Below are 24,796 nucleotides of genomic sequence, written 5' to 3'. Positions count from 1 at the left end.
CTAACATAAAGCTGGGAGGAAGATTTAAGTTTGAGAACCACTGCTAAAAATCTTCACTGCAGAGAGATTCAAAACAGCTTTGCAGCAGAAAACGCAGACGAACAGCATGGCTTTTCTCCACACATTCATTATGTCATTTTGTTTACAGAATATGGAAAAGTAAATGAACATGTAACAACTGCAGTATTGTAAAAGATATTGGTATATTAGCTCTAAAACTGTTGCCATCTTACTTTACTCCCCTTAAAAACATTTATGAGGAATGAAGATAAACTTCCTTTCTCGTAGTATGTTACTTAACTCTTCAGCTTCCGCTAGCAAAGCAAAATTAAAGCCATCGACCACATACAGTTTTCTTAGCTATCATTGTTCTCCTAGTGTATTGCTTTAAGTAGTTCTTGATCTTTAGAAATAATTGCTACCAATGAGAATAATCCCAGAGAGGCATCTGTGAAACAGCTGCTTAAATCTTTGTGGGGAAAAAACCCCAAAAATAAAACTACCTATGGTATGGAGAATTATACAGAAACACTATTTTAAGTACCACATGCAAAAGCTTCAACAGTTCCAGCCAAAGACTAATGTCGCTGTCTGTAATAAGTTACAGGAAGAAAAAAAAAAAAACTACCTTCAGATATAACTTGGTTTTGAATTTATCAACAGCAGTCTAATATATAAACTATATATGCCAGTTTTTTCTTTCAAAAAAAGATTACAAACTTTGACAATACTAAAGTGAAACTATACTGTAGATTGCCAGCTGATAAGTTTCTAAAAACAAATGCAATAGTGCCAAGAACATCGAAGCAGACACAAGAACTAATCTGCTGTCTCTTATATAATAATGTATAAATGTAATTTATAGCAAAGTATAAGTTTCTTATATGGCTACATTCTCCATTACATAGTAAGACAAAAAGGTGTTGCTACAGTCTTCCGTTTAACTCTGCATTCTGGGAGGGGGAGGAAAAAAAAAAAAAAGAGTATCCTGATAAAAAAAAAAAAAGTCATAGCTTTTAAGTCAGAAGCAAGCTTTGAACCTCACTGGCAATTTTTAAGGTCATTAAAGTTATTGAATTCATATCTTAAATATCAACCTATATTTCAGAACTTTGACTTTGTCAGTACAGCTCATTACCTGCAGCACTTTAACGTACTTTAGTACTTGCAAAAGGCAAGAACTACACTCAAGAGAAAAAAAAAAACGTATATACTTATATGCAAGCTGAGTCGAGTCCGTGTGTTTCTCCCACCTTTCTAGTGTTTTACACCCCTTCTCAGACCAGTTTTCTAGTTGTGATCATTCAATTATCAAGCCCCATGGACACCGCAGCAGCAAAATGGTAAAAACAAACACCAGTAAAAAAAGTTCATCTATCCAGGTTTCCAGTCAATTTTCTGTGGGCACGCATTATGACCTCCCTCCTCCTCCTCTCTCGCTATAGGTTCTAGTGGTACAGAATAGGCAAGATGCCCCAGCGTTTGCTAACTGGTACGCTTGCTCTGCTAAGGTACAACCAGTCACATAAAAAAAGCCAGAGAAAGCCCCCACACTCACCCTCCTTAAACTGTTTCTAGAATCTCTTGGCTTTGTTGTGCAAGACTGCCAAAAATAATCAGCACAACCCGTGGCAAAACAAACGGACAGACGCACAAAAATAATCCGCATGCCGTCCTCATCCAGTCTTCCCTCCCTGCGGCAAGCTTGCGCTACCCACCCAAGCAAGAACTTGCACAGCATGCCAAAACTCAAGTAGGCCTATGCCACAAGCCTTCTTTCTCATTCCTAATATTCCAAGTAGTTCCAGAAAATAGTAACAGAAAACCGATGGAGACGGGACTCCTCTCAGTTCCAATTGCACATAATACGGATATTCCTAGTTTTGTGTTTATTTCAGTCATCTTACTGCTCTGCTAACTTCAACTTCGTGCTAAATGATAAAGAAACAGATCGTATCTGTGATACTAGGAGTACGGCAAGAGAATGCGCTTTTGCCAACTATAGATAGAGACTTCAGACTACTCGAGAGAATAAATAATGATGTGTGCAGAGAAGGTAATAAAGTCAGACATAATAATTCAAGGAAATATTGTTGAAACTTTGAGAAAAATACTGCAATTCAGGTCTCTGTCAGTAGCCTTGCTGTCAAACACAGAAGTTCCTGGGCTGAGAAATTACCTTGCAACAAATTCCGTTTGTTTTCTTCTGCGTTATTTCTGCTTGCCATCATTTTGTACATGGATTGCAGAAAGCAAAGTTAACTTCTCAAGACAACGGATAAAATCTCCCATTGATTATTGTGGGAGAAAGAGATGGGTTGAACTTTGTCACCTTCAGATGTTTGCACGTAGAGAAAGTTTCTGAATAAAAGGAACTGACTACAGCAAGCAAAAAGTTCTCTTAACGTAAACTTCAGTCTGTATCAAAGTCGGCCACTACCTCGCCTCTACCCAGGTGACGTACACAGATGATTTAGAGACCACAGTTGTGGTTTAGGCCAAGGTAGACTAAACACAAAAATGAATTACTACTCAATAACTGAATTCACATGTAAGAGTTTGGATGTTTATTACCACTGTGATAGGAATTATTATTAATGCACAGAAAAACACAAAAGAGCTGTGTTCGCCCATTTCCCCCCAAACCAATCTGTAATAATCAAAAGAGACCAGAATCATGTTTTTATTCTTACCTCAGCCTTTCTTCTTCTTTCTTACGAAGGCTGAAATCTCGCTGAACCACCTGGAGCACATGCTCTGCTTCCTCATCAGTCAAGCCCGAAAGATCCAGTTTTCTCCCCATTATATGCTCTGTCCTGGATATGAGTAACTATGAGGAATATCTGAAATCAGAAACAGAAAAAAAAAAAAGGCAAAATAAATTGAAAGCACCGGTATTTTTCCCAAGTGTGTTGAAATCACATGCGCATCTGCCCAACAAAAAGAGAGTGGCTGCTATAAGCATCAGAGAAGAAAGTTATTCATTTCAGAATTATTTTTCAAGTTCCATGCGCTAAAAACAATCACCCCCAATTTAAAGAGAAACGCAAAAGATAAATCATTTGGGATATTAAGTAACATTGAGGGAAGACCCGAGTGTTGCCTTCAACAAGAAGCACGTTAAACTAAGGTGAGATCAGGTTCAGACATTTGTTAAGATTTTATGCTATGAGTTTGCAAAACTGTTTGCAAAATGCAGTCTCTGAGACTGCGTATGAACCAAGAACATACCCTCCTGTAACACTCAAAAATATTTTGTACTACCAACTAAGAAAACAGGAATTATTTAAAAAAAAAAAAACACATAAAAAAAAGTAAGCATATACATTTCAAATGCATTTCCCAGAGTGACTGGAAAGATTTAAACATCACTACCACCAGAACATCGTTATTTCCCCTTTCTGTGAATGAAAATGGAGGAGAAGAAGTAGTAGTCGATGTTATATGTGAACTGAAGGTACTGAAAAGTTTGAATTACAGCTTGGTCCATTTATTTCATTAATGAATGATCATCAATTTGTTCTAATGTATTTTTTTGTTAATTTTGTTGAATTCTAGTATGTTGAGCTGTCAGTATTAATTTCTGTAATTTGATTTATGTGATTATTTGAGCAGTCATAAAGGTGTCCATCTCCACATTAAGTTATGGTTTCAGAAATATCACATAGGTTTTGCAGCTCTGTTATGAGCTCCTAGCAATGTATATAATAATTACGAACACACAAAAGTTCTTACATCATACTGAAGAGGTAACTATTACTGCCTCTTTATCCATGATAAGTGTCAAGTGAATGAGGCTATGTAAAACACGTAAGCTGGTCCTGTCTCAAAAAAACATCTCTATGCAACACTGCCGTGGCATACAATTAAGTGCTCCAAACACTATAGGAAGTAGATGCATGGGGCTGGGGGGGGTGGGGGAATTTTCTAAATATAACAATTGATTTGTTACTTAGATGATGATAGAGGATATGGTTGGTTGGGTTTGGTTTGGTTTTTTTAATGCAATATTTACCTTCCTCCAATCATCTGGTTACAGTTCTTCCAACAGGAAAAAACAAACAAACAAAAAAAACCCCAAAAAACAAACACCACACGGAAGGAGGGTATTGCTTATTTTTTCTATTTTGGTTAGGCTATCAGTGAAGTTTAGAATGCACTCTTCATTCAAGGAAAAAATCACTTCAACAAAACGAAGCAGATGGGACAGAAGCTTAGGTGAAATCAAGATGACAAGATCCCTCCAGTGAGACACATGCTCACCATACAGTTAACAAAGGTTGCAAAGGAACAGCATGTTCTGGCTTGACTCTTTGGATCTACTAAGGAAGCTGAACAGGAACACCAACAATAATTTAATAAAGGCTATAAAGATGTACTTCTAAATAATATTACCAATTTTTGTAGGGAAAAAAAAAAGTGCCACAGGCACAGGCTGTATGTAGCCTTCACTAGTCCCACTGGCAAGGCCAAGAATGTATGTTAAAATTAAAGGTTGGCTACAATACAGCGAGGAACAACTGGCAAGATTTCTTTTTCCATCCCACACGCACGCATAAGTCTTCCCAAAATTTTCACCAGAATGTTAAGATTTTCCCCTGTCCCTTCATCTGCAATCCTTGTACCAAAGCTCCACTGGGCACTGGCAAGCATAAGAAATCATAGAATAGTTCAGGTTGGAAGGTACCTTTCAAGGTCATCTAGTCCAACACCCCTGCAATAAGCAGGGACATCTCCCACTAGATCAGGTTGCCCAGAGCCCCATCCAACCTCACCTCAAATGTTTCCAGGGATGGCGCATCTACCACCTCCCTGAGCAACCTGTTCCAGTGTTTCACCACCTTTACTGTAAAAAATGTCTTCCTTATACCTGCTCTAAATCTTCCCTCTTTTAGTTTAAAACCATTACCCCTCGTCCTATTGCAGCAGGCCCTGCTAAAAAGTTTGTCCCCATCTTTCCTGTAGGCCCCCTTTAAATACTGAAAGGTCACAGTAAGGTCTCCCCAGAGCCTTCTCTTCTCCAGGCTGAACAGCCCCAGCTCCCTCAGCCTGTTGTCATGGCAGAGGTGCTCCAGCCCTCTGACCATTTTTGTGGCCCTCCTCTGGACCCGCTCCAACAGGTCCGTGTCTTTCCTGTGCTGATGACCCCAGAGATGGATGCAGTACTCCAGGTGGGGTCTCACCAGAGCGGAGTAGACGGGCACAATCACACCCCTTGACCTGCTGGCCACGCTGCTTTTGATGCAGCCCAGGATATGGTTGGCAGCTCATGTCCAGCTTTTCATCCACCAGTATCCCCAAGTCTCCTTCTCGGCAGGGCTGCTCTCAAATAGTGAGGTAGGGCTTACTGAGGTGACGCTTACACACTGCTGCTCAAAGACAGAAGTAGTGCCCTGAGACACGTTCTTCCCTTTAGGTTCTGGGATACCTGTTCAGCTCTTCCCATGCAAAGCACTTCAGTGCAAAGACCTCTCTGACGTTCTAAAAGCATGGAAGGGCTTCACTACAGGAAAGCCACATCTGCAGGGAAGCAAGCAGAACCTTTCCAGCTAACTTTTTTCACACCCGTACACTTTGTGAGAGAAACACAGGATATAAACTAAAAGGAAATAAAACTATTTTAAGCAATTGCTGGAGCCAGTAGAGACACCTCCGTGATAGGCCTACAGCTGTCTGACACACAAGATGATGAAGATAGTAGGAGATCAAAGATGTCATTCCAGTTCTTCTTGAATATCAAGTTAACAACTGTAATTAATACTGTCAAAATGACTTCTCCCTTCAGGTCTTCATCAAAACGTTTTTGGAAAATTTGTCAAAATTAATACTGTTTTTTCAAATACACAAACTGTTGTCCATCGGTAAAGAAAATTACCCCTTTGATTCAGCTGCCACTGCCAATTGTGAGCATATATTAGAGGGGGGAAATTTACCTCTAAATCTAGGGTAAGTGGACAGCCCTCTACCTCTGATTTTTTGGGGTCTGCAAAGACTTAATTTCACGTATACCTATACCTTAGAATCACGAGCGACTTTAATGTCTGATTTTCATGTGGTTTATTTACCTATAAGACTCTCAGTCTGCATTCCCATATTCCATTAAACTTTAGGGAACTCGTGTGGTTTTTCCCAGGAAATAATTTTTTTATCACATTACTAGATCACCTCTGATCTGGGAGTACCACAGCAGTTTATAAACATTTATAAACAATGCTTAAATGTCTTTTTTTTCAGTAGATCCGGATTATGCATTTTGCAAATACACAATGGCAAATCCTCTAGAGGAAGTGTAACAAGCTACATTTTTTTAAAAAACAGAATAGTTTCTCAGCCTAAAATAACTTCTGCCCTCACCTAACTTGCACGAGGCTGTTCAGATGTTTACTTGCATGAGTAATACTTCTTTGCCAAATCTCAAACTGAATGCAAAATTTAAGCTTTCAGAGACATTACAAGGAATAATACCCTTCCCTACAAAACTTTTGCTCAACAAATTAACACATTGTAACAGGAAAGCCTAGGCTTATGTTAAACGATCGGGTACTGTTTGAGTAATACTCTAATCTTAATACTTCTTACAGTCTGTTTTAAAATATAATTAAAACTTGCATCAAAAACGTTTCTTGAATTTAACCTTTAAAACAAACAAACAAAAAACCCAACAAGCCACCAAAACAACCACAAAACCCCCACAGAACAACGATGAAATTAAATGTTTTTCAAGAACTGCAAGCAATGCTTCTGAATTTTAAAACGGACAAAAGCATCAACACAAAAAATGAGGGCAAGCAGTTTATTTCCCAGTCACTCATATGATAGCTAAGCCGTTTGGACTTGCAGTCTCAGCAGAAGATTAGCATTACAGGAGGGTGGGGAGAAAGCCCACAAACCTTTTTTTTTTTTTTTAAAGTACCAACTAACATTTAAAACAGATTGTCTACTTGACAAAGAGACATAATGTTAAGTTAATTATGCAGGTGGTCACACTGAGTATTGTACAACACAGACATCTGAGTTTTACCCTGTAGCAAAGAAAGCACCGGTGAGGCTGCAACTGGGGTGCTGCGCCCAGTTTGGGCTCCCCAGTACAAGAAAGATATGGACTTACTGGGGCAAGTCCAGCTCAAGGCCACGAAAACGATTAAGGGACTAGAGCATCTTTCACAAGGGGAGATGCTGGGAGCGCTAGGACTGCTCAGCCTGGAGAAGAGAAGGCTTTGTGGGGGGGACTATACAGTGTGTGTCTGGAAGAGATCCCCCAGTATCCTGGCACTGCAAACAATTCTTTCAACTTCTGAGCAAAATTTTATTCAAGATTTCACCTGTTTCCACAACACAGTATCATTTTTTGCTTTAAAAAGCTGCTCCTGTGCACTAATGAAATGTGATACTTGCGGAGCCAAAAAAACTCCTTCGACCCAGCTGTTTACAATTGAAGTGTTTCATACAGAATACCTTTTCCTTACGCACTCTCAGCTTTAGAGTCCCCAAACTAAACACCAGAGCTTTCCTACTCTGTTCTGCTACTCTACCACTTCTAGCATTTTCCAGGTAGAAAAATCAAGAAGAAAAACCTTCTAGTAATTATATCTTTGATTCCGTTGCCAACCAACTCGTCTTCACTTACTTCAGCAGTCTGTCAGGACCTAAATAATCCTGCTCGATCTGTCTTGTCATTATAGTTTGGCATTTGACCAACTTCTGCAGCAGTCTTTTAGTATCTTAAGAAATTCTTTGTATACTCTGGATGGTGAACATTTTGCCCTTTTAAATCGCACAACACGATAGACATCTTTCTATGCCAAAAAGGAAGACAAATGCTTTGTCCACAGCAGAGCTCCTTCACCACAATTCGTATTTTTAAAAAAAGTTTTGTTTAATGAACATCCGAAAGAAGCAATCACATTGCCAACACAAGGTCATTACGCTACATTTTTTAATATAAATGTCACAATATAGGTCATATATAAGTTATACAAATGTCACACACTTTATTTGGTGACAAAAATAAGGTCTGAGTGTTGAAAGTGTAAAGGGGATTCCTGAATTTTGAATTATGTCAACACACTTGAGCAAAACAGACTTTAGCCAAAAGAAAACATTTAAAGAACATTACTATCTAAAGTCATTTCTACTACAGCCAGCACATCATTAAGTCCAAAATGAGGCGCAATTAACATTGGTCACAAACATTTTTTTAAACTCCTAGGAAGTCTAGAAGCTGCAATAAACGACACCATGGGTATTCTTCCCTTTTCACTGGAAATAAACTAACATCCCAAAATAACAAGAGGGAAAATATACTCATCGGACATACAAAGGCACCTCTTCAGATGAAAAATTAAGCACATCCCAGCTAACTTCAGCATGAGGGCTTGTAACTGGTGTGCCACATTTTAAATGAGATGCAAGACAAAGATCTCAAAGACTATGCTATTCTTTGTACCAACACCAATTTTAACCGAGATTTACTGCATGTATTTCCCGGGCTATAACCAAAGCAGAAAATTATCTTCCTTTCAGCCTCGTACCAATTTTATGTGAGATTTGTTTGGCAAACCAAACAGCTTGGAAGTTCCTGGGCAAAGTTAGGTTTGTTTCACTGAGGGATGTAGGGGGCGAAGCAGCAGGTTTTTAAAAGAACCATGAAGTTAATTTGGTTCCTCCTGGGAGAAATGTTCCTTATTAACGCAAGTTGTTACCATAACTCTGTGTACTTCTTGTCTAGAAGAGCACCAGGACATACTACAACCAGGGAAACTGTAAATCTTAAAGGTCAAAGGTTAGTACTGTGTGGTTTTAAATCTTAATCTATTTAGGAAATAAATAGGAGTTTCACATTCTTCCTGCTTCTACATCTTACATTATTTTAAGTACTGAATATGAAATAGCTGAAGTAGAAAAGCTCCAGTAAAGTCACGTTTTAAAGAAGAATGGCACTCTTCCAGAGGCCAAACACAACAGACTGAACTATTTCTAAAAACCAGAAGCTAGTTTATTTAAATAGCAAAAAAAAAAGAAGTTATTTTTACAGAAAAGACTAAAGATTACACTGGAGGACTTAATTTTTATCATCTACCTTTGACAGACTTAAAAAAAGTCATATTAAAAAGAGAATCTTAATAATAAATCATGACCATTTTATACCTACGTATCAGGCCTGCAACTGATAAACAAGCATAAATCCCAGCGGGAATTCAAAATATGATATAAAAGCCAAATTCATTGAGCAGAATAATCTTCTCACTGGTAACAGTGAACTCCTAGAGGAAAGGCTTATCCAGAATTTGGCCCCGCAGCTGCTAAAGATCATAGGTCAACCAGCATATACTGTTAGCGCCTATTTCACTGCCACTGGCTTTCTAGTTACGGTATCCTCTTATTTCACTTCGGTCTCATCTTCCATTGTTTATGTTGAATTTAGGCAAATCATGTTGAGCTCTATTTTCTCTGTTTAGTAGCAACTGTCTCATGGAAGAATGCGTAGTTGAGATGATGGGTCTGACAGCATTCTGACTGCGTGAGACTGGCTGTTACTCTTCCCGAAATGAGGAAGCCTGCTTGGAGAGAAAGACAAAATTGGAGCGGTAACGAGCTGACACGCAATTGTGTCTTGGATGAGTGGCCTCTTTTCCACCTGCCTTCAATCTAAAGCATGAGAGGCAGCTCATTACTGGAATGGACTGCCAACAACCCCAGGGCAAGTCATTACAGGTCAGGGAGAAAGCCAGCACGTGCTCTTAGGGCACGCAACCCAACGCAATCAGAAAATCTAAGATACAGAGAGAACAGCAGCCGCTGAACACCGATGTGTCCCTTCTTCCACCTTCCCATCAAAACCCAAACCAGAACACACCTGGCAAATCAGTCTTCACACAGTACTTCCTAAGCTTGAGCCAGCGTGAACAAAATACTCAACAAAAACTCACTTGTATTCCTACCTCTCTTCTCAGCATTAGCTCAGGAGCAAGGAGTGCAAAAAGACATTCACCCACCTGTGTTGCTCTACACATGCCACATTCTTCCTCCGAGACACCTGTCAGTCTCGGCATTTCACAATCAATGGCCCTGAAATGAGCTACACAGATTGAAGGGAGATGAAAGAAACAGCAAATCCTTCCCTGTTCCTTCAAAGAATCAATGGCAGTTTCCATCTCATTTTAAGCAGCAGACAGAGAAGGGAGCATCCACTTTATCTGTGTAACTCTAATACCTGCACCCAGAAAAAGGCTCAGCAGGTTCAACGTCATGTTAAGCCTGGGAAGGCTCAAATATTTAACTCCCTCCTTGTGGAAGAGTATATAAGAGAACACAACTCAGGATATTCCTGTGAAGATCCCTATTTCAGATGCCAACATTCCATTTTCTATATGGCCTGAAGAAACTGAATGACACAGAAGGTCCACTGCCATGAGCTGCGAAGCAGCACATGTTTTAAAGTGAAATGCTTTCCCCAGTACCAAAGCAGTCACTATTTGCAAGAACAACTATAGAGGAGCATCTTACAGATAAAATTCAACAAACTAACCAAGAAAGCATCGGTCCACCAAGATAATTCTCACAAGTTCAAGATGCCAAAGCATCACTGCTGCGTAAAGTGGTGGTAAGGCTTCTCATCCGAGTTATTCATACCTTTAATCTGGGGAAAAAAACACTGAGAGAAAAGGTGAAGCTTTTGTAAAACCTCAAACAGCTCTGGAAGCACTATACATTTTACATCCACGTATAAACTTAATTTTGCATTTTAATAATATAGGCAAAAGAGCCATGGCAAATTAAGAATCTCATCATAACTTGGAAAGCCATACCGTGATCAACCCATGCAAACTCCAAAAGTAAACAGTTAAGTGGATTGCTTGACTGCTATCAAAACATCCATAATATAAAATCCAACCAATATGCAAACACACCACAGGCATACTTAAAATATCCTACACAATAAAATGGATTTTTTCCCCCACAACATATGTTGCACTAATTGATATCCTGCATCCCTCTTACTAAATATCACTCATCAGCGTATCCTTCAGTTTGATCCAAGAACTAACCTTTGACTGATAGAATCTTTCTGCAGGACTAGGACAGAGACAGAAATTCTATTTTTAGAGGTAAAAAAATGCTTCCAAGAGCAGTTGCCACAATGAGGCAGTATTCTCTAGTGCTGCCAGATGTGAAAACAAATTTAATACAGTAAATCACTGCTAATTCAAACCACTGACAGGAAACCCCACTGCAAATTACTGAATTTTACAGATTAGCAAGTAAATGAACAAAATAGAAAACAAAAATAATGCCATTAGACTGTGCCTTCCACATTCACTCTGACACCTGCAAAGTGCTTCTAACCCTGATTTACGCTAGAACAAGCAAGAATCATGAGAGACAACAGAAGAGAGTGACATCTGTAAAGCCACATGTCCCATTCCACCGAGCCTTAGTGATGAGCTGTAGTTGGTTGACACACAACTTATGCCCCATGCATGAAAAAAAGGGTTTCAAAAGCAGGTTGTCTTTGAATTGTTTAGATAAACATTTGTTAAGTGACATAAAATAAGAATAAAATACAGCCAGAGCTGCAGAAATCAAGCCCAAGCTGTAGAAAGCCTCTGAAAACCAAACTAGGAGCTGGGTTAATCTGTCAGGTGTGGAGTTAATGGGTTTGTTTGTTGACACTGGGACCTACTCTACACTGTGCTTAGAAGAGGCTCTGCTTTGGACCTGAGCTTGGCTTCTTTTTTCTTATATTGACACTGCACAACATGGAGAGGATCTGAGCCCTGGCCAACAAACACAAACGTGAAGTTCGTGAAGTTCTTGATCCCAAGTTTATACAAACAAGGAACCTTTTATATTCAAGCACCAGACACGGTCGGGCACTTTCTGGAGTGCAAAGGCCAACTGCACTGTCAGATTTTGACTGATGGTTCACTCATATTTGGCTGCAGCAGCCTCATGGCTCCTTCAGCTTAAACTAGGGAACCAAAGCAGTTGATTCTCTAAACTTCTGCAGATTTAGAGAATCAGCCAGCCAGCACAGACACGCTTTTGAGTCCCACATTAACTATTGTTCGATCAACTTAATCAAGTTAAGCCGCCATCTTTAGGAACTAGCTAGGACTCCTTTGTACATTGTTAACTTTTATTTTAAAGATGTTCCCTTTATCAGGGCCCACTCCTGAAGACCGAAGTAGCATCACCACTGCACTGAAACAGCATGCTCCTTTGAGAAGCCTACTACATGAAGAACACCAGCTTTACCAAGAAAATTCCTGTTTCTAGACCTCCACATTAGCTTCTCCCAGTTTTTAGACTTCCAGTATCCATCACAATAGGCCTTCTGTACCTCGATACAACATTGACACCAGCTTCCCCCACAAATGAAAGCACAATCTTAGGTATTCTTCACCTACCACAACTACACAGACGATATATTTCCATGGAGGAGGTGCAGTTCACTTAATCACGTGTGGAATCTGAGTCCACAGTATTTTATCCATCAATTCCCCTCTTTTTTTTCCCTGTGATACTACCTTGGAGCAGGAATCTGAAGCGGAGTCATTAAACATTAGATGAGAAGGAAGGGGCGGGGAGGAGAATAATCAGGCTGGTCTTCATCTAGAGGTGAACTGTCGTCTTCTCATTTGGGACTCAACCCATGACTTCTGTGCTTGAAGTGATTAACACATGAACAAATTTTGTCACTGCCTTTTAGATGAAGCCCAACTGAGACTCTAAAAACCAACATCACCAGATTATACCTTTTAGAATCCTCCCCAAAGCTCTTTCAATTGTTTTTAAAAGCTGGTGTTGCTCCAGTTTGCGCACTATGGTTTAACTTAAATCCAACTCATGGCACATCAAACAAATGTCAAAGCACTTATGACAGCTAGATGCAAGAGTTGAGATAACTTCCAGCAAGATACACAAAGCACTCCCAGGAGTGACCACTGAGGGGCAGAGGCACCAGCTCTCTTAAGGGGAAAAAAAGGAATCGACCTCTCGCAAGATTAACAGTGATTAGAAAAATAGGTACATTCTACAACTTGACATATTTCAGGACAGCGTTAGCTGCATCTCTGTCAACAGCGCTTAAATCATCTGCTGAACATCCATGCCACAGCAATTAACGATAATGGCACAAACTAGCACTCTTCTATTTGGATTGTGACCCAACATCCTGTTCATACAGTCCAAAAGGGACAGAAGAAAACCACATTAAAATGACCTTCTGTATCAGAAGTAATGCCTAATAAGCAAAGCAGCTCTTGTCGTGTTAGTTTCAGAAGAGATAAAACTCCTCATCACAAAAGCAGAACAGAAAATTTACACCTCAAGTTGTAAACATGTTTTGCTTTCTTTCCTTTCCAGAAAGAAAACAACAGATATGTACTGTCTTCTTCCAAGAACAGCAAGTTGGTTTACAACAGCAGAGCCAACATTATTCTGGATGGAGGTGGGAGGAGGGTGTTGGAAGAAGGAATTGTTTTGTTATTAAAAAAATCCCAAAGATTTCACGCTGTTGCCTGGCTTCAAGACTCACTAAAACCAGTGGGAATGTCATGGACTTTAATAGCCTTTGAATGCGGGTCTGCGCTTCAGATTGCTATCACAAGAAGAAACTACATTTGATTTTCTACAGTAGATTGCCTCAGCACGCTTTAAAGAGACTTGATCCAGAAACTATGGCTGCATTGTCACATTTATTCTTATCCATCAATAAGTAACGTATGTTGCGAGGAAGAGTCCAGAAAGAAAAGATTTTTGGAACTGCCGCACAGCGGAACTTGAGCTTGGGTCTTCAGCAGTAGGACAGGCTAGAGTTCCCTTCCCGCCTGCCAGCGCCAGCAAAACTCAGAACTACTTAATTGATTACCATGAGTCAACTTGAGACAATGCCATCAAAAGTGTCTCATCTGCAGGATTAATCTCCACAGCGATTAGCTCCTCCACTTCAATAGCTGGTGTTTTACTTGGAAGTGTACTTAGCCGTGAAGAACGCAAAATTAATTTCCTATGGCAATGCTTTCTATCTTAAAACAACCAGTAAATAGTAATAACTGCCATAATCTGAATACCAGACACCAATACTAGTATTTCTTTTGTGATCATCAATTGATCAAAAGGTAAATAAAGCAGATAGGTAATCGGAAGTTACAAGAGGTCTTGTTTCCTTTACCTAGCTATTGGACTAACAGGTCAGTGAAAATTTGCAAGATAAAGGTTTTTGTCAGTATAACATTCTTAAAAAAAAAAAAAAGAAAATAATTACTCTGCTGTTAAAAATTTAATGTATACTGGACTGAAAATTTAAAGTGTTCCAATTCCCAGAATAGTATCCGTAAGATCTAAAAATTTGTTATTATTGCAATAATGCTGATATTAGCTTTTGACCAGTCAAGCCACTGCTGTCCTTATACTCTGTTCATCTACGCTAAAGCTGCTAGGTGATTCATTAAACTGCTTTCCACTATAGCGTGCTTTATTTATTTACTTACTTATTTTCAGGACATAGAATATCTAACATGATGCTTATTTTTTGAAAAGGCAGTTTTAAAAAATGCAGCGTGGCATTTTTCTATAAGCATTGCTTTAAAAAAAAAAAATAATAGAGGGTAAGACATTTCAACTGAAAGGCAAATAGCAAGCAGGTCATTAATCACTAGTCTTTACCATACAAATGACAGATCTTACTAGCGTTACTTGGAAGGAAGCCACATATAACGGGTCTTCCTATTGGCTCTGTGTAAATTCACTTGAAATTTGGAGATAGGCATCTTTACCCAATCTCTCAAAGGCGTACACAAAAATAGACCATGGCTTGAAATCTTACCAAATTACACCTTATTTAGCCTTTCTACAAAAATCCCTGTTTATGCCATAGATAAAGGCCAAGTTTCTTTGGCAGTCTGAGTAACAGCACAGTGTGCTTCGCGCCACACTGAAATATAGCAGCTATCTTCCTCTTCCCTTCAGTCCAATAAGGTTCTTTTGGAAGTAACCTGCTATAAACCTCTGAATATAAGAAACTTTGGGCTGCTTTTTTTTCTGGCTGTCAGTGGTCCGCAAGTAAACCAGAAGCCTTTATTACCTCTAAGAAACTATCCAGTAAATAACCTACCTGGACCCAAAAGGAAGGCGAATAAAGCGCTCCATGGGAACGCTGGGTAAGTCTGCTCAAACAAATGAATGGATTTTCTCAAAGAGGAAAAAAATTCCCCTGTGGTTTTCATGGAACTGTATTTGACTAGTTTCTTTCAATTTTTCCAACTTTTCAAGGGCAATTAAAGGTGGTTTACACTGCCGAACAGCAGTTTCCAGTCTGATAACAATAGGGCATATTAACATTGGCACCATTGCAAAGGCGTCACATTTTCATACAGATGTACTGTTTATGAACAATAGTGCATTTGGTATATACAGCTTTTCTTCAGCATCACCCAAGCGTAGTTTAGGGATTTTTTTCCCCCCCTTTGTTTAAGTACAAGTTCTTCAGGTGTTCTGTTTACTGTAACTATTAAGCAAGAAAGGTGAATTCCTACTGTGTTCATACACGCGGGTACACCCTATATAATCCCAAAGCCTGGTTTAGCAATCAATTGTCAGCGCGTTTAGATGTATTCATCAGGTTAGGGTGGAAGCAGGAAAACAACTCAGGAAAATAAACAAAAGTTTTAGCTTCGCTTTCATGATCTTGTATCACTCCTAGACAGCACTGGTTCAGATGAAGACAGCCTGTTAAAAAGCATTAACCTGGCTGAAAGGACAATATCGTGTTACTTTAATCGGCAGCAGGTTCAAGATGCAAGTCCTGTCACAGGGAGCACTGCTGCTCTTTAAGTATCTCTCATCCCAGTGGGGGCTACTAGGGGCGGGGGAGCTGACTTCTAGGAGCTCTCACTGGCAATTAACGTGTCACAGCTGTTGAAAATGACACTCTCCTGTTTGCAATCGCTATACGCATTGTACTAAGTTATCTGACAAATTCCATAGGAAGGCTATGAATCCCTGAGTACATTTTCGGAGGCTTGGGCAGAAGGCATCAGTAAACATGCTCCGACACCCATCGTTACTCAGGTACAGGATTGTAAAAGATTATGTAGAAGATACAGCATCTTCTACCTTTTTTTTTTTCTTTTTTTCTTCTTTTTTTTAAATACACAGCTCTGTTCTACACTTTCTCAAGCTAGAAATGAGCAGCAAGCATTACTGCTTGCCACTTAACTGCAGGGACAGAGTCAGCAGTCTCAATGCAGTTCACAGGGAACCGCTAACACCATTAATAAGTGACTATAAAAACCTGTCCAGCTTGATGATAGCTCCCTCAAAGTCAGAAAGATGTCTGGTAATATGAGAACCAAACTATCTTTCCTTCCTTCCTCTCTCCAGCCTTACAGAAAAGGGTTATCAGAGGAATGAGTAAACGCCTTTATTGCCAAAATCCTTGCTGTGCCAATTCTAACAAACTCCAGGCTCCACGGCAAGACAGCTACCCACATTTTCAGGCACACAGGAAATCGTAAAACGGTAGGTATGAGGCAAAAAAACCCTACCATTTGTCAAAATAGACTGCCAGATAACATCGCTGCAAACACGCTGGAGGAGGGAGGCACACGCGCTCTAAGGCATTTTTTTGCGATCTAATTTGGTTACGCCCGCCTAAAACACAACACAAACCCCAGCGCCACGCACGCTCCTCCTTAATTAGGCTCCCTAAGAAAAAGTCAGCCCGAGCCATATGGTATTTTCCTCGGCAGTTACGATAAACTGACCTTGATAGGAGGAAAACGCACGCTGCTCCTGTCGGGAGCATAAATTACACGCGCCGAGCGGCGGGATGCTCCCGAGGAAAGGGGGCAGAGGCAGCGCCACGTTGAAACCCTCCCTGTGCTGGCAGGGAAGTTGATCAAAACATAATAATAATAATAATAATAATAATAATAATAATGCACTGCAGTGACAGTGCTCGAATAACCACGTTGTCAGCAGAACGCTACGAAGCTACTCAGACATCTGGCCGGTAATTAAAGGAAGCTTAATATCTCCTCGTCGTCACCCCCCGTGCCGTGTGTCCCCCCCGCCCCGTCGTGTCCCGTCCCCCCCCTCCCAGCACAGGGAGTGTCCGTGGAAGAGCGGCCCCGGAACGCCGTGGGAAGGGAGGGAGTCGGGGTGGGCAGCGGCCCCTCAGCCCCCCACGACCGCGGGGTGGGTGCTCACAAGCAGGGCTGGAGGAGGGGGGACTCGCCGCGGGCCGAGCACCTACCGCCCCCCGACGGGGCGCTGCGGCGGGCGGCCCCGCAGCCGCGGCCCTGCCGCAGGCCGTCCCCCACCCCCCACCTTACGGAGCCGGCCCCGCGGGTGACCCCAGCCCCCCGCCCCAGCCCGTACTCACCCTCGGCCGAAGGCTGCACCAAAATGGCAAGCGGGCAGTAACTTCCCCGCGCTGGGGGTACGGGCAGAGCCACCGGCGGAGGCGGCTGCGCCCCGTCGCTCATTCAGGGAGCCCGCCCCCCGCTCCCCGCGCCGGCTCCCCGCCGGCCACCTGCGCGGAACCGCCGGGCACAGGTGCCCTCCCGCTCCGCACCGGCCGGCGCAAGGCGAGAGCCCGCAATCACCACCAGCGCCGCCGCCGCCGCCTCCCCGCCGGACGCGCCACCGGGTGCTGCTACCGCTGCGGTGCCGGCGGCGACCGCTGCCACCGCGCCCCCGCCACGCACCGGCACCTGCCCGGGCGCCGCCGGCCAATCGGCGGGGTTGGGGGCGGGGCGAGGGGCGGGGCGGGGCGCGGGGAAGGAGGCGGGGGCGCGCCTTGGGGGGGGGGGGGATGCGTGTCTCTAAAACGGGGGGTGCGGGGTGCTGGGGCTGTGCTCTCTCCCCACTGGCAGGGGACAACAAGGGGAGCCTCTGGGCCTCCGTGGCGGGAGGTGGCGGCCGAGTGATGCTGGTCCGCACCTGGCTGTGGGTGCAGGCCGGGGATGGGTGTGTGTGGGGGGGGGTCCTCCGAAGGGGAAAAAAAGAGTCCGGTTGGCGCAAAGGGACAGGAATTGCATCCCTATGGATGCAGCACACCGGGGAATCGTGAGGAAAGTGCGGCCTGGTCAGTCGTTCAGATCATCAGTGAGTCACCGCTGTGATTTGACCGTGCTTTTTTATGTCCTGTCTCACTGCAGATTGCACTGGATCAGGCTAATTACTTTTCCCGTGGTGTTATTTTTCATTCCCCGTTTGTGTTTTTTCTTTTTCATGCTTGTTTAACTTCATTTTAAAATAGCTGCAGCTGCTCCCTGCAAGGTAGGGCTTTATTTGATCTCAGTTGAAGTGCTTTGTCAAGACAGATGTATTCAATAAACCTTGGCGGGTTTTCAAGGAAAATATTTTCTAGGAGAATATTTTTGTTTACATTAATTTCATGGCATTACAAATACACGTTTACTTCTATGCTAACCTACACTTGCCTGTGTTAGTCAAATGGGTGCCACGCTGTGAAGCAGACACCACATTTATTTCAAAAGTGTATGTAAAAAAAAAAAACCAAAAAAAAACCAAAAAAACTTTAGGAAGTATTCTGCATCAAATATTACTTAGTATTTCCCAAACACGCCTATAGGTAAATACACGTCTGGGTATTTCCCAAACTGAAGAAACTTGTTACTTTTTTAAATAAAAGCAAGAAAAAGAACCAGTAATTTTCAACAGTAACATTTTTCAAGAGCAACGTGGCATGGCAACAAATCTGGAACTGACTGAAAGGAAAGGTCACTCATTGCCTGTATTCGAAGAGTAATCGGTAATCTGCACTGGGCATTTTTAATAAGTGAAGAAATATCTGGGTAAAAATCCCCCTCCAATCTTACACTGTTGGCTGAATCCCTGAAAGAAGAACACGTTTTGAGATCAGCCATCCATATCAATTAGCTCTAATGTTTATGGTTACACAACCATGAGATCAAACAGGTAAAACTGTGCCCCCGCTCCTCACACACAAGCAAATAAGCTAATATGAAGTTGAGTTCAAGGGTGATGTTACGCCCTTGCCTCAACATTGTGCAATTAGGTACGCAGAGAGTTTATACCTTTCTCTGTAATATTTCACATTCTTCTCCACTGGAGACAAAGCGTTGGACTGGAGGCTGTTTTGTTCCACGCCAGTACGGTAATCAGTATGTTTTTACTCTGCAACAGTACTCCACGGGGAAGGTATTAACTTATGGCACACTTAAACCAGCCATTAGCAACTGAAAGAGAAGGGAAAGAGAAGTACAATGAACAAGTGAGGAAATACTGTAACAGCCTTACGGATAGTATGCTGGACTTCCCTATTTGTCTGCATCCCCTCTCTACCTGTCGGATGTCCTGTTTGTCTTCATCTACGGGTTTTGGCGTCTTGCTTCAAAAGAAATCAGCTCCTCTTTGCATCCATAGCAAGTATTTTCTGATCGATGCCATTCGCAGTAAAAATTACCCTGACTAAAATCTTTTTTTCACCCCTATAGGCAAAATCATAAGGCACAAATGGGTGAAACTGAGATATGCCAGGCTTTCCCTGGAATCACATAGGACACAGCCATTGAATAACTAAAATAAGTATCTAAATAAGGACACAGAACAAAAAGAAGTCTCAGGAAGAGAAACTCTCCAGCCAAAGATGAGACTCAAGTAAACAAAATGTGCCTGACCCCCTTCCCATCCAGCACCTGGTGACTGGGGAGAGAAGCAGAGCACCACGGGGTGCAAAGGATACTGGCAACAGTGGGATGGTCATCAGGGAAAAGGGAATGCCCTGTATGTTTATCTCACTTCCTACGGCTCTGAAATTCCCAGTCCTCCTTAAGTTCACAAGGGAGTTAGGTTAAACTGCAGGCCATACAATCTTTCGGTGACAATAACCTCGGTATGGGGAGAACCAAAAAAAGAAGCCAGACCCCCAGTATGCCTCTGTAGTACAGCAACCGTTCCGTCACATGGTGCCAAATAAGCTGTGGCATGGAAAAAGTCTTGTAAAAAATAGGTAGCGGATTTAGTAATAATGGGGTGCAGGACAAGAAAATAAGTATTTTATTGGTGGTGTGTTTCTCTTGTCACAACACAGCCTTTCTCATAAAGAAAAAAGTATCATCCCAATGTAGACTGAAATAAGCAGGCGGGTTTTCCTTGGAAAGCTCAGCACTAAACCCAGCAGCGGCATAAGCTACAGGTGGCTACGGAGCTGCGGTGGCCCAACGGGTGGCTCCTGAGCCTGTCCCCAAGCTGTGCACCTGAGCGCCAGGGCCCATGGGACCCTGCCTTAGCCCAGCAGTGGGCAACCCAGGTGGGGTGTCCCGCCCTGCAATGAATTTCCCTCTGCCCTCAGCATCCACGGAATGGGGCTTTTGGCCATAAGGAAGATTTTCAGAATGCAGTTCCTATGGTCAGGAGTTTTGGCCATCTTTTGTACAGCATGCGACTGTCCCAAAGCCCGCAAATAAATTGGTTTCAGGGGAAATGCAGTTTGCACTGGTTTGGCGTCCCTCAGAGGATATACAGGGGGATGCAGAGAGAGGGTGGTGGCCAATGCACTCAGTCACACTGGATTTTGTAAAGGGCTTTGTTGACAATCCCAGACCGCTCCAGGAGGACTTTGTGAAGTTTGCTTTCCAAGTGTCCCAACTCTCTCAGAAAAGATAGGGGGTTTTTTTAGTAAGGAAACTGGATATGCAAACGTGGGCAGTACCTGCTGGAAAGACACAAGTCACTCCATCAGCCACAGGGACCAATTAGGAATTTATTACAGCCTATTGCTATCTCAGGACAGAAAATAAAGACAGTAATAAGTAATTAAGTCTCTCTTGCTTTCAACAGATCTGTTAAGACCTCAGAGCATTTCCATGAAGTGTAATGAACAATAATTTGATGGTAATAACTTGGAAGTCATTGTAACCTTTTACCATAGGGTCTCAAAGAACACCACAAATAGGAATTATTTTATAAAGCGTGTATGCAAAACATGGAGCACTATGATAATTCAGTTAAGGTAGTTAAGTAATTCATAGCCCATAAGCAAACAGGAAAGCAGTGAGAGAGCTGAGAGGAATGGACAATTTTTTAATAGCATTTAATATGTACACAATGCGATATGGCATTTTGCCATGACTTTTCTTCAGAGATTTCAACAGTCAGGTTCCCTGCCCTGCAAGCCTCACAGGGTAAGGAGGAGCTCTGACAAACATCGAGTGTGAAAAGAGAAAAAGGAAAGCTGAGAGAAGACAGGATTATACACATATGTTACCAAAGGAGACAGCTTGAAGTTTTGCCATTTAACTAGCAGCAGAACTTCAGCGAGTTAACGCTTTGAAAAGAAACAAACATACTAAAGTCTCACAACTGGGATGGAAACACCAGCAGACAAACTGTAACCGATGCAGTAAAAATTATGTGTTGCAACCAGTGGTGGGACGGCGGAAGGGAGCGTGTGTCTTTTGTGTGTGTATGTTGGGTGGTGGGGGGTGTTTGTGGTGGGGTTTTGGGTTTTTTTGGGGGGGTTGGTGTTTTGTTTTGGTGTTTTTTGTGGTCGATTAAAAGGCAACAACAGAAATTTGAGCTAGTAAAAGAGATGGCAGAGCAAAGAAAAAAATAATATGGTTGTAAGACCTACCTATGATTACTGGGAAAATTAAACAGAATGGGAATAAAAGTTTCAGAATCGAATCTGATGCTGACTGTACCACTGTTGCTGCAGATTTCCTCATTCTTACAGGGCGCACAAATGCAAGTTTAAAGGTTTCTGCAGAAGATGCTGCATGCAGAAACGTGAGGGCTCTTTTACAGCTCTTCCCTCGTTCCTTCCATCGAACACGAGCGGCTGAAGACAAAATTCAATTCCTACATTTCTGCCAGTAAAAAAGAAAATTCTTAAATAGGTGTGGGGAGTTCTTCAATTTCCCTGAAGGATGAACTTCATTTTGTGACAGTGGCTGAAACGCACAAGGCAGGCATCCTTCATCCCCAGGGTTGTTCTTTTTAACGTAAATCTTTTTTTCCACTTAGCCCACCCTTTGATGCAGTAACTCCCTCTTGCTCATCAATCCGAGGACAAGCAGCAGCAGGAGGGATGTGGTCCACTCAAGTTTTTCTTTAGAGCTTCATTTATGTCCTGTGCAAAGCAGCACTGAGGGTGTGGTAGCGTCTTTTTTATGGTTCAGCAGCGCTCCGTTCTTTACAGATTTAAAAAAAAAAAAAAAAAAAAGAGAAAAAGCTATGTGGTGCTCAGGGGAGAAATAAGAAAAAACATGCAGGTCTCCAGCTGAACAGGAAAATGCTCATGTTAAGTCAGCTTCGACTTCACAGGTTCAAACGCTGAACAAACAGGAGCGAGTGTTGGTTTAGCTCTTGTTCTCTTGTGTTCAGTGGTATTTTCTTTCAGCCTCATTTGGTCTCTTTGTGTCAGAATCAACAGGTGGCTGTGAAATTTTGGGCTTAAAACAAACCCATCTAAACCCACTTCATTGCAGTTGCTTCTAAGAGTTACTCGCTGTTGGTTTTACTGGTCCAATTCTCCAGCACTGTCAGAAATTGTTCATTTGCTTCAAAACAAAACTTTTACTCGACGCCTCTGCCTAGAGCCAGACTACAGTCAAGCAGGTTGTTTTTCATAGAAAGGCCTATTCTGATTCAAATAAATTGAGCTTTTTCATTATTTGAAGTTATTAAAAATCAAATTTTGGAAGCTGTCATCAACCCGACTGCCTTGTGCGAAAGTTGACAAATGAAGGTGACAGTGTTAAGAGCTTTTCCCCCCCTTATTGTAACTCTATACAAACTATCCTGAGATGCAGAGAGTACACATTATATAATTCTCTGCTTATATTTTACAAGCAAAATCACAGCAATAATGCAACAAATCCTCATGATCAGTCTTAAAAATCCTAGGTGGGTACAAAACCAGTGAATTCCTTTAAGCAAGATTAGTCAAAATTAAAATACTTTATATTAACTTCTTATATTTTAGTATACTGAATAAAGTAGCTTTCAGAAATGCTTTGTTTTTTAAAGAAACCCTAATTTGGACAGTAATTTCTGCATGGAAATGGGGTCAACAAAACCAGCTGAGCAGAGTTTTCCAACCTTTTATTTGGGGGACATAGGATTTAACCACTTTTGAGATGCAGAGAAAAGGCGGACTTGCTCACTTTTTTCCCTTCCCGTTAGACCATTGCATGGGAAAAGGTACACTTTCATCCACCCAAGTGTTTGCACATTTACAACACTTTTATGCAACCATCTTATACATCTTATTACGAATACATCAATACATCTTATTACGAAACTTTTATGCAGCCATCCCTACTTCTGTGATATCCATCTGTTCAGAATCAGTACCACGTGGTTGAGGAAAAACTGGACGTTGTGAACAACGCAAATGCCCTGTGATGGTAGGGCAAGCTCTTTGCAAATGACAGTCTGGTTCATAAGCATGTCTGAGCCAGGGAAGCAGACCATATTAATTAGATACACTGACCAGTAAGATTTACCCAGGCGTAGCAGTAACAGATATTCTGAGAAACTTGTCTCCACAATGCGTCTAGCAGAGATGGACCTTAAAATGAAAATTATCGAGCAAAAATTATTTCACGGTGACGGCTCTTTCATGGAGGTAGTTTCTCCGTTGACAAACACAAAGCTTAGAGACAAATGCATAGCAGCAATAGTTACGGCAATTAAAATAAGGTTGCCTGCCAGCACCCCTTTCCAGAAAATAACTGAGTCAAAGTATTATGAAAGTAGATGTGTCAGATGCTGGCACATCTAATCACATTATTATTTGACATATTCTTGCACAACCTCTCACATGCCTTGATTATGCTTAGTAGCCTTTGAGCTGTGCTCTGTACCAGCCCATAGAAAATACATTGTGCTTGTTTCAAGGAGCTTACCTTAATTCCCCTCCCTGGATTTCCTATAATCAGTTTGTTCCTTGGTGTTTTCTCACACACCAAGTAAAATTCTTCTGATTTAACTTAGCCCCAAAAGAGCATGGGACGTACTGGAGCAGGATTATATCTGTCACAAGCTGCCACAATGACTGTGTGGCATTATGCAAATCAAATCCTCCAGGGATTGTCCTGAATCCACACAAGTTTCTCTTTTGTGTATCCACTCTGGGAGCTCACATCAGCCTTTTTACTTTTCCATCTTGTTTTCAAGGCATCATGTCTGACAGCACCATGCCACTTATTTCACCTTGGCTTCTCCTCGCTGAGGGCTGCCGCACAGATGCGCTCTTCCTGCAAGACCAGGATCTTCACCTCCTTCTGCTCTGCCCGAATTAACAGCATCTTATTGCAAACTAGACCTCAGGAGTTTCACATTTTTATAATTCCCACGAGAACTACCTTTCCAGTTTGGAAACCGGAGTACATCAGCCCTGCAGTAGACCCGGGACCAGGTGCCATAGGCCCTGTTTCTCCACTCAGCTCTCAGACTAACAGGGTGTGTCGCTCCAGACAAATATTTATATACTGAACTTCATTTCCTTATGCAAGTTCCTGGTGAAAGTATGAAGACACAGTAACTGGAGTTTTAAAACCTAAAATACCCACATCTATTAATTAAGAATTTAAGGGGAGAGACTGGTCTCTAATTGCACAGCACAAACTGCTCATTTTCCTATGGGTGCCAATTATTATTGTTCTCCTCAGTGGCATCTCCGCTGTAGGCCGTGGGGTAATGAAGAAAGCTGAGTAAATAGTGCATAGAAGATATCTGTGAATCATTAACAAAGCCATTAAAACAATTATAGATGATTTGTACTGAAATAGGGTCT

The 24,796-nt window shown here is 41.8% G+C and overlaps 1 protein-coding gene across 7 annotated transcripts in view; it reads right to left on the bottom strand.

The window, feature by feature from the left end:
* The window catches only part of MYRIP (myosin VIIA and Rab interacting protein), a 261,162-nt gene that overhangs the window by 215,606 nt on the left and 20,760 nt on the right, over positions 1-24,796 (bottom strand). For 4 of the 7 annotated variants that reach the window (XM_054191437.1, XM_054191436.1, XM_054191439.1 and 1 more), the window contains 2 exons: positions 19,071-19,232; positions 2,694-2,843 (listed from right to left, as the gene is read on the bottom strand). In XM_054191437.1, coding sequence (XP_054047412.1) covers positions 2,694-2,803 — 110 coding nt within the window. In that variant the 5' untranslated portion in view covers positions 2,804-2,843; positions 19,071-19,232. Of the gene's footprint in view, positions 1-2,693; positions 2,844-17,389; positions 17,677-19,070; positions 19,233-24,796 lie in introns of those variants that run through there. The other 3 variants (XM_054191434.1, XM_054191441.1, XM_054191440.1) reach the window with 2 other exon arrangements.

The sequence above is a fragment of the Rissa tridactyla genome, chromosome 2, assembly GCF_028500815.1.
Source record: "Rissa tridactyla isolate bRisTri1 chromosome 2, bRisTri1.patW.cur.20221130, whole genome shotgun sequence".
Classification (NCBI taxonomy): domain Eukaryota; kingdom Metazoa; phylum Chordata; class Aves; order Charadriiformes; family Laridae; genus Rissa; species Rissa tridactyla.
The sequence above is the reverse complement of the archived record's forward strand: the minus strand, read 5'-3'. Positions and strand labels throughout refer to the sequence as shown.